The following is a 14876-nucleotide window of genomic DNA, read 5'->3' on the forward strand; positions in this document are numbered from 1 at the left end:
CCCTGGATGCCAGGAGGAGACGCTGAAGGTGGTGAGGACCCAGTGGGGGTGAGGGAACTGGCACCTCGGCTGTTGCCCCCCCCCCACCCCACCCCCGATTTACATGGGTCGAGCTAGCTCAAAGATCGCCAACTCCCCCCCCCCCCCCTGCTCTATCTGAGGGATGGCCCACAAAGCAACTTAACACATCAGGGAGCCTTCCTATTAGCAATCTTCTCTCTCCTTCCTAAATTTTTTTTACCAAACTACAGACTGCAACTTTGCACCTCTACGATCTACTGGAGACAGAGAAATACTGAAGGACTAAAGGTGGCGCTCTCGGTTATGTAGTAGTGCCTGAAAATTTTTCATTCTCTGCCTCCATCTGCTGGTAGGGATGCAAAATCCACTTGTCTGGACTGATCTGGGGTATGCACAGGAACTGAGCTTTTCCCCACATGCAGTTCAGCAGCAAGCAGGCAGATGTCTGTCATGAACCTTCAGGTAGCTGGAACTCATGTGTGGCACCATGTGAGTAGTAGGGCACATGTGTGCAGTGCACAGCTGGCAGCCCTGGTGACATCAGACGTCAATTCTCCACACAAAGCAGGTAAGAAAGACAAGTTGTAGGACAGTCTTTCTACCAATCACTATCTGGAGCAAGAGTAATATGGACCTATTCCATATTCTCTTGTTTTATTTTTGATGAGACAGATTTCTTATGCTCATCCAATCCTGGGTCTCTTCCATCAGACAGACAATTCTGGTGCCGAGCAGTCTGTCTAGCTGGCACAAAGAGGGCTCTAAGGTGCATCATTTCAAGTGGGGAGTGCAATTTTGGAACTCCTTGCAGGACTGCAAGTTCATTTTCAAAGCTTTTCCCTTGAAAACCCTGCAGGCGAGGTACAAAGTAATCACAGAAGTACACGCAGAAATTTTACCTTCTCTCCCCCCACCCTGAGTGGAGGCAGTAATCACACCGCATTTACCCACATGAAAACGTCTCACAACACCAAAATCTGGAATAGTTAAGAAAAATGTCAGGTACACTAATGTATTAACATTTAAAAAATGTTTGTACATTAATCACATCTGATATCTGATGTTTTGGCTCTGTACTTAGATGATCATCAGGGATGATGGCCCAGGGACTGACCCATCAGACAGTGCATGTATGAAAACTGTTTCTATTGACCAATGTATATCATCCCCAGCCTTGGGTAAGACTAAAGCTGAGTGGCCATTCAATACCTCAGGCCCTCTCATCATAACTGACAGAAGCAGCTTCATACCGGCACTTCAATCCCATTCTTGGCCGCCAAAAGCCACTCCCAGCATGCGATGGCCGTTTCCATACCGTGCTCAGTAAACATCCGGAGGGGGCTCCAGCACAGGTGGTGCAGCAGCTGGGCGTCGCAGTCTGGAACACACATACAAGAGCACAGAAGTGACGTTCAATAAGAGGATCCAGGCAATCTTACCCAGAATCAGACACCCAGCAACCTTAGCAGAAGGCAGACTTCTGACCAGCATGGAATCAAGAAAGCTTTTGCCATGTTGCTGCCCATGCAAGAATACAGCTTGCAGGCAGAGACCTAGTCCATTCAACAGTTTCCTCTCTATTACTAACTACCAAGTATATGCTACATGTACACAATGTGCTTTTCTGTGACAGTCAGGCAAAATGTAAGTCTTATTTCCTCCTTGTTTATGTATTTGCAATTCTTTATTCCTTCCATCCATTTTATATCGCTCCATCTAACCCAAGTTCAGGAACTCAGAATACAGCAGATCCAAACAATAATACTTTAAACTAAAAATATAATAAAATAATTTAAATACAATACAAAATACAATGTAAAATGAATAAGATAACAAAAAACAATGTAATACTAATTCATAACATTACAAATTTAAAAAAAATAATAAAAACTAAGAACAGTCATTTTACACAAATAAAATCAAGATTTGCAACGTTTCCTGAAGTTTAGAAATTCTGTCAATAATCTAATTTTTCCTGGCAAAGTGTTCCAAAGAGTGGGGCTTACTGCAGAGAAAGCTCTTCTTTGAGTTTTAATTGACCTAATCTGTCTGAAGAAGTATCCTACTTGGGACATAACAGGTCAAGTCATCACAAAGATATTCTGGCCTCTTCCCATAAATAGCTATGTGAACCAAAATAAGAATTTTAAAGTTCACTTTACAATTTAGAGGAAGGCAATGGTGACTTTTAATTTTATCTCCAAAAGAATACATGCTGCAACATTTTGGACAGGCTGAAAGAAAAAATGTGTTCTTACCTGCTAATTTTCGTTCCTGAAGTACCACAGATCGGTCCAGTCAAGTGGGTTTATGCAACCCTACCAGCAGATGGAGGCAGAGAAGAAAACTTTGAGGCATTGCTACATAACTGAGAGTGCCACCTGCAGTCTCTCAGTATTGACCTGTACCCAAGCCAAGATGTCTACCTGAACAAACCCAATAAACCTTGGGCAAACAGAGACTTAAAGTTGGAGCCCCCTGAAAACTAAGCCTTATAACTTAACACAAAACACATACCTAACTATGTACACTTCACATTAATCTGAATATGCCACATACCAGCTCAGCAACATCCAGAAGCGAGGAAGTCTTACGAAAAATGAGGATGGGTCTCTGGACTGATCTGTGGTACTTCAGGAACGAAAATTAGCAGGTAAGAATCAATTTTCCTTTCCTTTTCGTATCCCGGATCAGTCCAGACAAGTGGGATGTACCCAAGCCCCTCTATTCTGGGCGGGAACTCGAAAGACCCACGTGCAACACACTTTCCCCAAAAGATGCCTCCTCCGGCGCCTGCATGTCCAAGTGGTAATGTTTGGTAAAAGTGTGAAGAGAAGACCACATTGCCGTCTGACAAACCTCCTGCAGAGAAAGCAACTGGCATTCCGCCCTCAATGTTGCCTGTGCTCTAGTGGAGTGTGCTCTCAACCCCTCCGGCAAATGTAAGCTGAAGCTATCGTCTCTTTTAACCATCTTGCAATAGTGCCCTTGGAAACCTTATTTCCCTTCTTTGCTCCATTAAACAAGACAGATGATCAGATCTCTGATCTCAGGCATTTGTCACTTTAAGATATTGCAAAATAATTCTTTGCACATACAATAAGTGAAGCTCCCTCGCCATAGGAGCATCCACTGACAAATTCTGAAAAGCCGGTAGCTCGATCATCTGGTTAAGGTGAAAAGAGGAAACCACTTTAGGCAAAAAGGAAGGAACCACTCTTAAAGAAATCCCTTCCTCTGAAAAGCACCAAAAAAGGGTCTCTACATGACAATGCCTGCAGCTCGGAAATCCTTCTAGCTGAACAGATAGCCACCAGGAAAACAGCCTTCAGGGTTAAATCCTTTAAAGAAGACCTCCAAACTGGTTCAAGGGGAGGACCACACAGCACCTGAAGAAACAAATTCAGATTTCAAGCTGGACAAATCTTCTGAACCAGAGGACACAGATGTTATGCCCCCTTGAGGAAACGAACCATGTCCTGATAAGACACCAACGGTCTCCCCTGAATCCTACCTCGAAGGGACCCTAAGGCTGCCACCTGAACCCGAAGAGAATTATAGCAAAACCCTTAAGCAAGCCGCTTTGCAAAAAAGCCAGAATCTGCAACGTTCACCTTTAAAGGTTGCACCTTGTTCTGCAAACTCCATGCTTCAAACACTCTCCACACTCGGCATAAGCAAACGACGTGGAAGGCTTCCTTGCCTGAAGCAAAGTCACACTCACAGGCTCCGAATAACCCTTCAAGCAGAGACATTTCTGAAAAGCCAAGCCGCTATACAGAAGCAAACCTCCCAGTCAGAAAATAAGGGTCCCAGTCGCAACAATCCTAACAGATGGATCAAGCGAACGGGACCGTCTAACGCTAGACAAAGAAGGTCCGCAAACCACGGCCAGCATGGCCACTCAGCTGCCACCGGAATCACCTTGCCCGGATGAACGCGTCGCAGCACTCGACCTATGAGAGACCAATGTGGAAACATGTACAGCAACAGATGTGTCGGCCACGGCTGAATGAGAGCATCGATGCTCTCTGATCCTACCATCTGCAACTGAAAAAGAGATCCTTCTTCGCATTTCCTGGAGTCACCATGAGGGCCACCATCAGTTTGCCCTTCTTGGCCTGAATCAAGACGAAGGCCTCCATCGGCAACTCCCATTCCCCTGGATCCAGTCGCTGTCTGCTGAGAAAGTCTGTCTACATGTTTGTCCACTCCAGCCATATGGGAAGCAGCTATTCTTATCAGATGCTTCTCCACCCAAACAAACAGTTCTTGCACCTCCAGCGCTACTAGAAGACTCTTTATTCTACCCTGACGATTGATGTATGCCACTGTCATTACATTGTCCGAGAACACTCGTACCGACTTATCTTGAGTGAGTGGGAGAAATGCCAGTAATGCTTCGCATACTGCCCCAGTTTCTAGCCAATTGATGGACCAGGTCACCTCCTCTGATGACCACTAACCCTGGGCCGATTTTCCTTGACAAATCACCCCCCAACCAGAGAGGCTGGCATCTGTGGTCACCACCACCCAGTCGGGTACTTCCAGATCCATCCCTTTCTCCAGATTGTGCTGAGACAGCCATCATGAGAGACTGGACCTGGCATCCTCCATCAATGGCAAAGGAAGCTGAAATTCCTCCGAAAGCAGATCCCAATAGAGCCCTCTGCACAGGACTCATATGGGCAAAGGCTCATGGAACCAATTCCAGTGAAGAAGCCATGGAACCCAGGACCTGCAAATAATCCCAGATCCTGGGAACCAAAAGACACAGCAGCTGAAGGACCTGACTTTAAAACTTGACTACCCTCTCCATAGTCAGAAACACCTTCCCTATCCAGGTACTGAATCATGCCCCCAGATATTCCAGTGACTGGGCTGGCTTCAAATGATTCTTTGTCAAGTTTGTCACCCAGTGGAATAAGTCCAGGAGGTGCAGGACCCGCTGCAATGAGCAACAACACTCCACTTCCAACTTCGCCCGTACTAGCCAATCGTCCAGGTATGGGTGCACCAGGATACCTTCCTTCCTGAGTGCCGCCGCCACCTTCACTGCTACCACCATCATCTTTGTGAACATGCGCAGTGCTGTCGCCAACAAAAGGGAAGGGCCCAAAATTGGACATGCTTCCCCAGGACCATGAAACTCAGGAATTTCTAGTGTTCGGCCCAAATGGGGATTCAGAGATATGCTTCTGTCAAGTCCAACGATGCCAGAAACTCCCCTTTGCGCACTGCCGCTATCACAGTGCATGACGTTTCCATCTAAAAATGCAGCACCCAGAGGGCAGCATTGATCTTCTGCAGATCAAGAATGGGCCAAAAGGTCCCCTTCTTTTTGGGGGGCATGAAGTATAGGGAGTACCGATGCTGCCCCCTCTCCTGAGGAGGCACTGGAACAATGGGTGCAGGAGCTGTAGCCATTGCAAAGTATCCCACACCGCCTCTTGTTTGTACTGGGAGATGCAGCGAAAGACTACAAAGGCATGCTGAGCGGACAAGAAAATTCTAAGGCATAGCCATCTTTTACCACCTCCAGGACCCACCGGTTTGAAGTGATCCTGGTCCACTCCTCATAAAAGATGGACAGCCTCTGATAGCCATTGGAGAAGAGCGGACTAGCCCTCCTTCATTGACCAATCTTTCTTCTGCTTTCCCCCTGGGGTCCACCATCTCTCGGAGGTCTGCGTAGGGCTCAAAAGGACTGCAGTCTGCCAGAATTCTGTTTTTGCGCCACTGGCCCAGGATTCCTGCCAGCATGAAATTTCCTCACCTCTCGAAATTGAGCACACAGAGGGAAAGACTTCTTGGGGGTTTTCCTTTCCTTCAGCAATTTATTACCCTTCAACTCCCCCAACTGCTTCATGAGCTGCTCCAGATCCTCCCCAAAGAGCAGCTTGCCCTTGAAGGGTAGGTTGACTGATGGGTTTAGATCACATACCCACCGATCAATTTTGTAGCCATAAGAGTCTCTGCACCATAACCGCAGAGACCATACTGCTAGATGAAGTCAGGATCATGTCGTAAATGGCATCCGCCACATAAGCCTCTCCTGCTTCTAAGCGGGCAGCCTGAGCCGCTTCAGCAGTCATCGCTAACCGCTAATCATGCGCCTTCTGCACCCAGCACAAGCAGGCTCTCTGCATAAAGCTTCTGCACACCGCCACATGAAGGCTCAAGGCTGAAACTTCAAACAGCCTCTTAAGCAGAATTTCCAGCTTCTGATCCTGCCACTGGGATAGTAGTCTTCTTGGTAACCGAGGAAACTGCTGCATCCACCTTGGGAATCTTCCATGACTCCAAGGTCTGTTCCGGCAAGGGTTATAACTTAGCCAAGCTTCGGCTACCTTCAGGCCCAAGTCGGGAGACTCCAACTCCTGATCCACCAACTTCTTCATCTTCTTAGGCAAAAGAAAAGCCTTAGGGGGTCCCCACAGCCCCTCCAAGACTGGGTTTACCCCCTCCTTATTCAAGTCCCTCTAGCACCTGGGGAATCAGCAGGCCCACATCCCTACGGGACAGGCGGACTACCCGCAGATTGTCACCTTCCATGATCAGAATCTCGACCGGATCCTGCATTGGATCCCCTAACACAATAATAGATTCCTGGGTCCAGATCCTGCATCAGATCCACCAACACGACAGCAGGGTTCTTGTCCGGATCCACCAGACCTTCCTGCATCTGATCCCGATCATCCGTCTCTTCTGATGTGTCTTCTTCCACCATGGACCACTTGAGACTCAAGGCCCACAGGATCCCTCTGGACTCTGCATGGCTCCAATCCCCAGGCATTTTAGCCACCCAGGACTTTCTGGGTAAAAGCCTCTTGGTCCCTGCTCCCTTCCTGGCCAAATAGGGCTTATGGAGCAGAAGGAAAAAATCAATTGAAAAATCAACCAGATGTTCCCCCTGCACCTCTTCCCTTCCTGTGCCACCAGCAGGGTATTGCTCTGCGGAAACCAGCATGGGAGGGGAGTCCTGAGGCTCTGAAACAGAAGCCAGACTCCCAGCATGTGCAGACAAAATGGCCGCCAGCTCCTCCGACCCCCCCTCGGGGCCTCCAGAACTGGCCCAGCCTACCTCATGCTCCTGCCAGTCCCCGGGGGTCCCACCGAGGTCCCAGCCCCTCCGGAGAGGCATTCTCAGCAAAACACTGTCGAATCGAGGTGAGCCCGCCTAGAACCGCAGCCACAGCAAACTTTCCTGCACAGCGAGGGAGGCGCCATGCCGGTGAAAACAGGCCTAAAAATAACCCGACTGTGAGCACTGTCAGTGGCGCTGTCTGGTGCTCAATAAGCACCCGGCCCTGACAAAGTCGGATATTCAGTCCTACTCACTTGGAACTGCCTCCTGGCAGTAAAACTGAACTTAGCCACTTGAGCCCTGCCTAAGAGCCGCTCCTTCCCTTTTCTCACTTTTTTTTTTTAAACTAAATTAAAGGAACACACACCAAACAAGAACAAGAGAAATAAAATGAAATTCTTCCCTGCTTCTTGTGAAGGAGGCTTTGCCCTGGAGGTGATAGGGACCCAGAAGGGATGAGGGAACCGGAACCACCAGCTAACACCCTCCCTGAAGACAAGGGCCGAGCTAGCACAGGGATCACCAACGCTCTTGCTCGTCCTGCTCTATCTGAGGAATGGCCAACGAAGGAACCTAACACTTCGGGGAACTGAAATTTCATTATTTTCTTTTCTTTTCTCTTTTTTTTTTTTTTAAACTCCAGACTGCAGGTTTGCACCTCTACCATCTGCTGGAGACAGAGAAATACTCTAGATTATGTAGCAGTGCCTCAAAGCTTTTTTCTCTGCCTCCATCTGCTGGAAGGTATGCATAAACCCACTTGTCATGACTGATATGGGGTACGAACAGGAAGACAAATTTTTTTTTTTTGGCAGACCTGCAAAAAAGCAAATTGCAGTCATCTAAGCAAGTAATCACCAGTCATGAGTAACACTGGCCAGATCATTTCTGGTCAAAAAAGATCTTAAGTTTCTACTACATTTAAGACGGAAAAATGAGGGTTTAATGACTGTGGAAAGATCGGTGTGCAGTTTTAAGTGAGTATCTAATGTCTAACCTTCTTATATGACCCATGATCATTACCTCTGGAGCAGCAAACCTAAGAGAATCTACAGTGATCCACATAGTTTCCATTTCTGAGGGTCCAATTATAAGTTACCTTGCACCATCTGTTAAGACATTGGCCCAACTTAGCAAACTATGTCTAGTAGGTGACATCCAGATCATGATATATCTGCACATTGTTCGCATAAGTCTGGTACTTCAGAGCTGTCACTTTAATCATTTCTGCCAGTGGCTGAAGATGCTCATTAAAAAGCAGTAGGGAACAAGATGGATCCCTGTGGAACTCCACACTTAAAACTCAGAGATCCATATGATCTTCTGCCCTCCCCCATCCCGCTTTGGACCTGTGCATTAATTGCACTATTCACCTCTTAATGCATGCAGCAAAAGTGAGTAGGATTAGAAACTGAAGCCATGCAAGAATAGACTCTGCTCACTGCATGGCATAGTGACATCATCACACATGGAAGCAAAGTTTTATGTAATGATACCCATTTTACTGCTAGAGAATGCGCTGCTAAGTCACGCTATTTGTACATGTGCTTGTAAATTCTGAATAAAACATAAATTGCAAAATATATCCACATGGAAGACACATATTACAAAAGACCCTTCTGAGCAGTTGTGCAAATTTGCTGATTTTCGGTATTTAGTGATGCTCCATGAGACCCTCTTGTTTTAGGGAGAGAGCTTCTCACTTGCTCAACATGACATGGCTTTTTGCTGTGTGCCAGGAATATTCCTGCACAGGAAAGCCCTGGCTTCTGACTGGATGCTGCATGCATTGTGTTTCTCTTGTACATGCTGCCACCTGGGAGAGCTGCAGGTTACCTTTGCTGCTGATCTGCATTGCTGTCAGTTTAAACATGGCCTGGGTGTAGGATTCTGGCTGGCCACACTCCAGAGCTTCACTCAGCTGCCTGATCATCAGCTTATTCAGGTCTGAGGAGCGGCCAGTGGCCTCTGAGAAATGAATCATCCCAGCAACCTGCAGAACAAAGGCAGTGGTAATCAGATCACACCAATAAACATATTTCTATCAATTTTCAAAGCTGCATAAAAAGCCCTGTTGAAAATTACTTCTCCCCACACCCTACTTATGATGTTCACAACAAAGGTACTTCTACCCATGTCAAAAAAGGGTCGGGGAAGGACCAGATAGAAGTCGGAGGAAAGAAAGTATGCATAGGACTTTCATTTTGAAAGTCCCATGTGTAATTTCTGTAAATACATTGGTCGACCATACTTTCAAAGGAAACCCTGTTTAGGGTTTCTCTTTGCAAATGAGCTCAAGGACTGCAAGCACCATGGCCATTATGAAAATTTTCTCTGATAGACACAGTGACTATCTACATCTGTTCTATCAGAGTACAATATTAATAACAATTAGAAGGGAGAAATTACTACTTACCTGATAATTTTAATTTCCTTAATATAGACAGATGGATTCAGGACCAGTGGGTTATGCACTTCTACCAGCGGATGTAGATGGAGCAAACTGACGTCACAGTATATATACTCCTGCAGTGACATCAGCTTGCTAGTATTCTCTTCAAAAGCCAACTGCGGACATACTAGCAAAAACTTGATTAAAAACAGACAACCATTACTGTACTCAACCAACAGGAAACACTGAACTCAGGCAAAGAATACATAACCCCAATCTAGGGACTGGATAAACACTTACCAGTAATCCCCTGGAGCACATAGCCACACAGGAGGAACATTAACACAACCATTCGGCAGCCAAGGGTGGAAAGCTGAATCCATCTGTCTACATTAAGAAAAACAAAATTATCAGGTAAGTAGTAATTTCTCCTTTCCTAAGATGTAGACAGATGAATTCAGGACCAGTGGGATGTACCCAAGCTACTCCCGAATAGGATGGGAGGCTGGCTGGAGTCCAATCAAAACTGCACGTGCAAAGGCTGCATTCTCCTGGGCCTGAACATCCAGACCATAATACCTGGCAAAGGTATGTAAGGAGAACCAAGTCGCAGCTCAGCAAATGTTGATTGAGAACAACAATCTAATCTCTGCCCATGACACTGCCCTACGCCCTAGTAGAATGAACCCTAACCTGAGTAGGCAACGGCTTTTCAGCGGCCACAAACGCGGTTGTGACTACCTCCTTAATCCAGCGAGCTATTGTAGCCTGCAAAGCTAGCTCGCCCTGTTTTCCTCCACCATGAAGGACAAACAGGCAATCCGACTTTCAGAAAGTTTTAGAAACCTCCAGGTACCTCACAACATGTCTCTTGACATCCAAGGGACGCAACAGGTGATATTCCTCCGCATCTCTTTCCTTTTCAGAGACAGCAAGGAAATGGACTGATTCAAGTGAAAATCTGAGATTATTTTAGGCAAGAAAGAAGGAACAGTACGCAGCTGTAATGCTCCTGGAGTCATCCGAAGGAACAATTCCCGACAAGACAAGGTCTGCAGGTCGGAAATTCAATGCACAGAACATATCACCATCAGGAAAGGGAAACAGATCAGTCCAAACTCCTGGGTTTTGCCTCCCTTCCAGCAGATGGTGACAGAGAAAGGCTTGCTGATGCTGGCATATACCCTGGTGTGCCACCTGTAGTCCACCAGTATTGACCTGTACCCAAGCCAAGATGCTAACAAGCGGTTAGACGTGGAACAATCTTTAATGGAAACAATCCTTTCCAACAATAATACCAGGAGAAAAAAATCAAAAAAGGCCAACCTTTGCCAATCTTCAGTTTATTTACAATAACAGAGAGAGCGAACTCTCCCTTACACCCCAGACTGGGTGGGGCTCTGGACTGATCTGTGGTACTACAGGAACTAAAATTAGCAAGTAAGAACCAATTTTCCTTTCCCTGTACTTACCCAGATAGGTCCATACTCCTGGGATGTACCAAAGCTTCCCTAAACAGGGTGGGATTGCTAGAGTCCCACTCACAGCACACTTTCACCAAAGCCCATGGCATCTGGAGCCTGGATGTCCAAATGATAATGTCTGGTGAAAGTGTGCAACGACTTCCAAGTAGCCGCTCTACAAATCTCTTGTGGCGACACTTGCTGACATTCGGCCTAGGATGTCGCCTGTGACTGCGTAGAATGCATGAGGCATCGTTGCATCTAAACTTGGAATGGCTGACAACTCTACAGTCTGATTTAAATGAAAAGAAGATACCACTTTTGGAAGCAAGGACAGGACTGTACACAAAGAGACTCCAGCATCCATTATCTTCAAAAAGGGATCCCTGCCAAACAGGGCCTGCAACTCTGAAATTCTTCTAGCAGAACAAATTTCTACCAGAAAAACAACCGTTAAGGTAAGGTCCTTCAGAGTCGCTTTACGCAGTGGTTCAAACAGAGTACACAAACCTTTGAGCATCAAGTTAAGACTCCAGGGGGGACATAACTTGGGTACCAGAGGCCACAAATGCTTCACCCCTCGGAGAAAACACACCATATCTGGATGCACAGCTAAAGCTGCTCCATGCACTTTGGTCTAAGATAGCTCCACGCCACCACCTGGACTCTAAGAGAGATTTAAAGGCCAACCCTTTTATCAACCCACCTTGCAAGGACAGAATATGTGCCACCGATGCACAAATAGGTACAACTCAGTACTCTTCTCACAAGCCACAAAAACTCTCCACACTTGCACATAAGCCAATGATGTTGACGATTTCCTAGCTTGCAACAGAGTGGAAATGATATCCTTACACCTCAGATGCTGCCTCTCAAAAGCCAAGCCACGAGAGAGAAGCGATCCGCCTGATCTGAAAATATGGGCCCTTGGTGCAACAGGTTGGGAAGATGAGAGAGGCACAGCGACCCAATCAAATCCTCAAACCATAGCTGCCGAGGCCATTCCGGCACCACCAAAATCACCTCTCCCGGATGAATCTCTATCTGCCACAAAACCTTTCCCACCAGAGGCCACAGGGGAAATACAAAGAGGAGAATCCCTTGGGGCCAAGGAAGCATTAATGCATCGATTCCTTCTGCTCCACGTTCTCTTCTTCGACTGAAGAATTGTGGAGCCTTGGCATTAGTCTGAATTGCTATCAAGTCCATGTGAGAAGCGCCCCCATCTGCGATGGATTAGTTGCATTGCTTCCTCCGCCAGCTCCCACTCCCTGGGATCCAGTTGCCAACGACTAAGAAAATCCACCTGGACATTGTCTATCCCAGCTATGTGAGAGGCCGCCAACAGCTCCAGATTCTGCTCCACCCAGAGTCTTCAGAAGAGAATGTATGGGAAGAGCTAGGAAAACTAAAAGTGGACAAAGCCATGGGGTCTGATGAGGTTCATCCCAGGATTCTGAGGAAGTTCAGAGATATGCTGGTGGGTCCGCCACATGACCTGTTCAACAGATCCCTGGAACGGGAGTGGTGCCGAGAGATTGGAGAAGAGCGGTAGTGGTCCCGCATCTCAAGAGTGGGAGCAGAGAGAAGGCCAGTTAGCCTCACTTCATTGGTGGGAAAAGTAATGGAGACGCTGCTGAAGGAAAGAATAGTGAACTAATTACAGTCAGAGGCAGCATGGATTCAACAAAGGAAGGTTCTGTCAGATAAATCTGATTGACTTTTTTGTTTGGGTAACTAAGGAATTGGATCGAGGAAGAATGCTCGATGTCATCTACTTGGATTTCAGCAAAGCTTTTGATCCAGTCCCGCATAGGACTGTGAATAAAATGAGAAGCTTGGAAGTGAGCGCCAAGGTGGTGGCCTGGATTACAAACTGGTTGACGGATAGAAGTCAGCGTGTGATGGTAAATGAAGAGCGAGCGATGTTAAGCAGGGTGCTGCAAGGATCGATGTTGGGACCGGTCCTTTATCTTTGTGAGCAACATTGTAGAAGGGATAGAAGGTGAAGTTTGTCTTTTTGCAGATGATACTAAGATCTGCAACAGAGTGGACACGCCGGAAAGAGTAGAGAGAATGAAACAAAGAAACATAGAAATGACAGCAGAAAAAGACCAAACGGCCCATCCAGTCTGCCCAGCTAGATCACACGCTTATTTTCCCATACTTATCTGTTTCACCAACCTCCAAGTTCAGGGCCCTTGTTGGTAACTGTTTGATTCGAGTTTCCTGCCACCCCCTGCCGTTGATGCAGAGAGTAATGTTGGAGTTGCATCCAAGATGAAGTATAAGGCTTAATGGTAGTAACCGCTGCATCAAGCAAGTTACCCCGATCGATACTTGTTTACCCAGACTGCACAGATCAATGCCTTGTTGGATGTTGTCTGAATGTAAATCCTCTTTTCCACATTTCCCCCTGCCATTGAAGCAGAGTACAACGCTGTTTATGCATTCAAAGTGAAGCATCAGGCTTAATTGGTTTAGGGTAGTAACCGTCACAATAAGCAAGTTACCCCCACGCTTATTTGTTTACCCAGACTGTGTAGTTCAATCCTTGTTGGTTGTTGTCTGAATGCAAATCTTCTTTTCCACATTTCCCATTACCGTTGAAGCAGAGAGCAATGTTGGAATTGCATTAACCGTGTGAACGCTTATTGAGTAAGGGTAGTAATCACTAGGTAGTAGTCACCATTCCAGCAAGCCACCCCCAATCTGGCTCCCAGAAACTCCAAGGACTGAGAAGGAATCAGATGGCTCTTGTCGGGATTTACCACCCAACCTAAGGAAGTCAACCTCCGGAGGACCCGCTGGACTGCTGTCCTGCACAATTCCTCTGACTTTGCATGAATCAGTCAATCGTCCAGGTAGGGATGAACTAATACTCCCTCATGCCGCAGGGCTGCTGCTACCACCACCATCACCTTGGTGAAGACCCTTGGCGCTGTCGCAAGGCCGAACAGGAGTGCTCAAAACTGGAAATGTTGGCAGAGGATCGCGAACTGTAGGTACTTCTGATGATCCGGATGGATGGGAATGTGCAGATAAGCCTCTGTCAGGTCCAACAATGCCAGAAACTCTCCCTTGTGGATGGATGCTATCACGGAGTGCAGAGTTTCCATCCGAAAAAGAGGCACCTTCAAGCTTCCAATTGACCTGTTTCAGATCGAGGATGAGGCAAAATGTTCCTTCCTTTTTCGGCACAATGAAATAGATCGAGTAACGCCCGCGCCTGAGTTCTCCGGCTGGAACCGGAACTATCGCGCCGAGGTCTTGTAAGCGCAGTAGAGTCTCGTGTACCGCTTGTCTCTTTTGACGGCACGTGCATGGGGAAACCATGAAGCGGTCGTGGATCGGCTGTGCAAAATCTAAAGCGTAGCCGTGTTCGATTATGCTTAGGACCCATTGATCCGACGTTACCGAGGTCCACTCCTCCAGGAACAAGGCCAGCCTGCTCCAAATCTTTGGAACAGAGGAGTGAACCGACCGCACTTCATTGTGAGGGCTTGAGGCCCCCATGAGACTGAGGGGTTCCTTCTCTGGAGGGCTGCCGGCCTCGAAAGGACTGGGGCCATGTATTTTGACGGCTTTGTCCCTGACGAAATGAGGAGCCCATGGATCGGGAGGAGCGAAAACGTCGATTCCCCCGAAATCTTGCTCTCTGAGGAAAAGAGCCTCTCGCCCTGGGCCTGTCCTCCGGCAGCTTGTGGACTTTGTTCTCCCTGAGTGAATTGATCATATCGTCCAATTGCTGTCTGAACAACAATCTGCCCTTGAAGGGCAGAGAACTCAAATGCAACTTGGAGGAGACATCTGCCGACCAATTCCGCAACCATAGGAGGCGACGCGCTGAAACTGCTGAAACCATCGCCCTTCCTGAGGTCCTCAAAAGATCATACAGTGCGTCCGCACTGTA

General features: G+C 47.1%; 1 protein-coding gene across 3 annotated transcripts in view; it reads right to left on the reverse strand.

Moving 5' to 3' along the window:
- PI4KA (phosphatidylinositol 4-kinase alpha) overlaps positions 1-14876 on the reverse strand; it is a 171623-nt gene that overhangs the window by 61406 nt on the left and 95341 nt on the right. For all 3 annotated transcript variants that reach the window (XM_029619781.1, XM_029619780.1, XM_029619783.1), the window contains 2 exons: positions 8945-9101; positions 1272-1399 (listed from right to left, as the gene is read on the reverse strand). In XM_029619781.1, the coding sequence (XP_029475641.1) occupies positions 1272-1399; positions 8945-9101 (285 nt within the window). The remainder of the gene's footprint in view (positions 1-1271; positions 1400-8944; positions 9102-14876) is intronic.

Source organism: Rhinatrema bivittatum, chromosome 11 (genome assembly GCF_901001135.1).
Source record: "Rhinatrema bivittatum chromosome 11, aRhiBiv1.1, whole genome shotgun sequence".
Lineage (NCBI taxonomy): Eukaryota > Metazoa > Chordata > Amphibia > Gymnophiona > Rhinatrematidae > Rhinatrema > Rhinatrema bivittatum.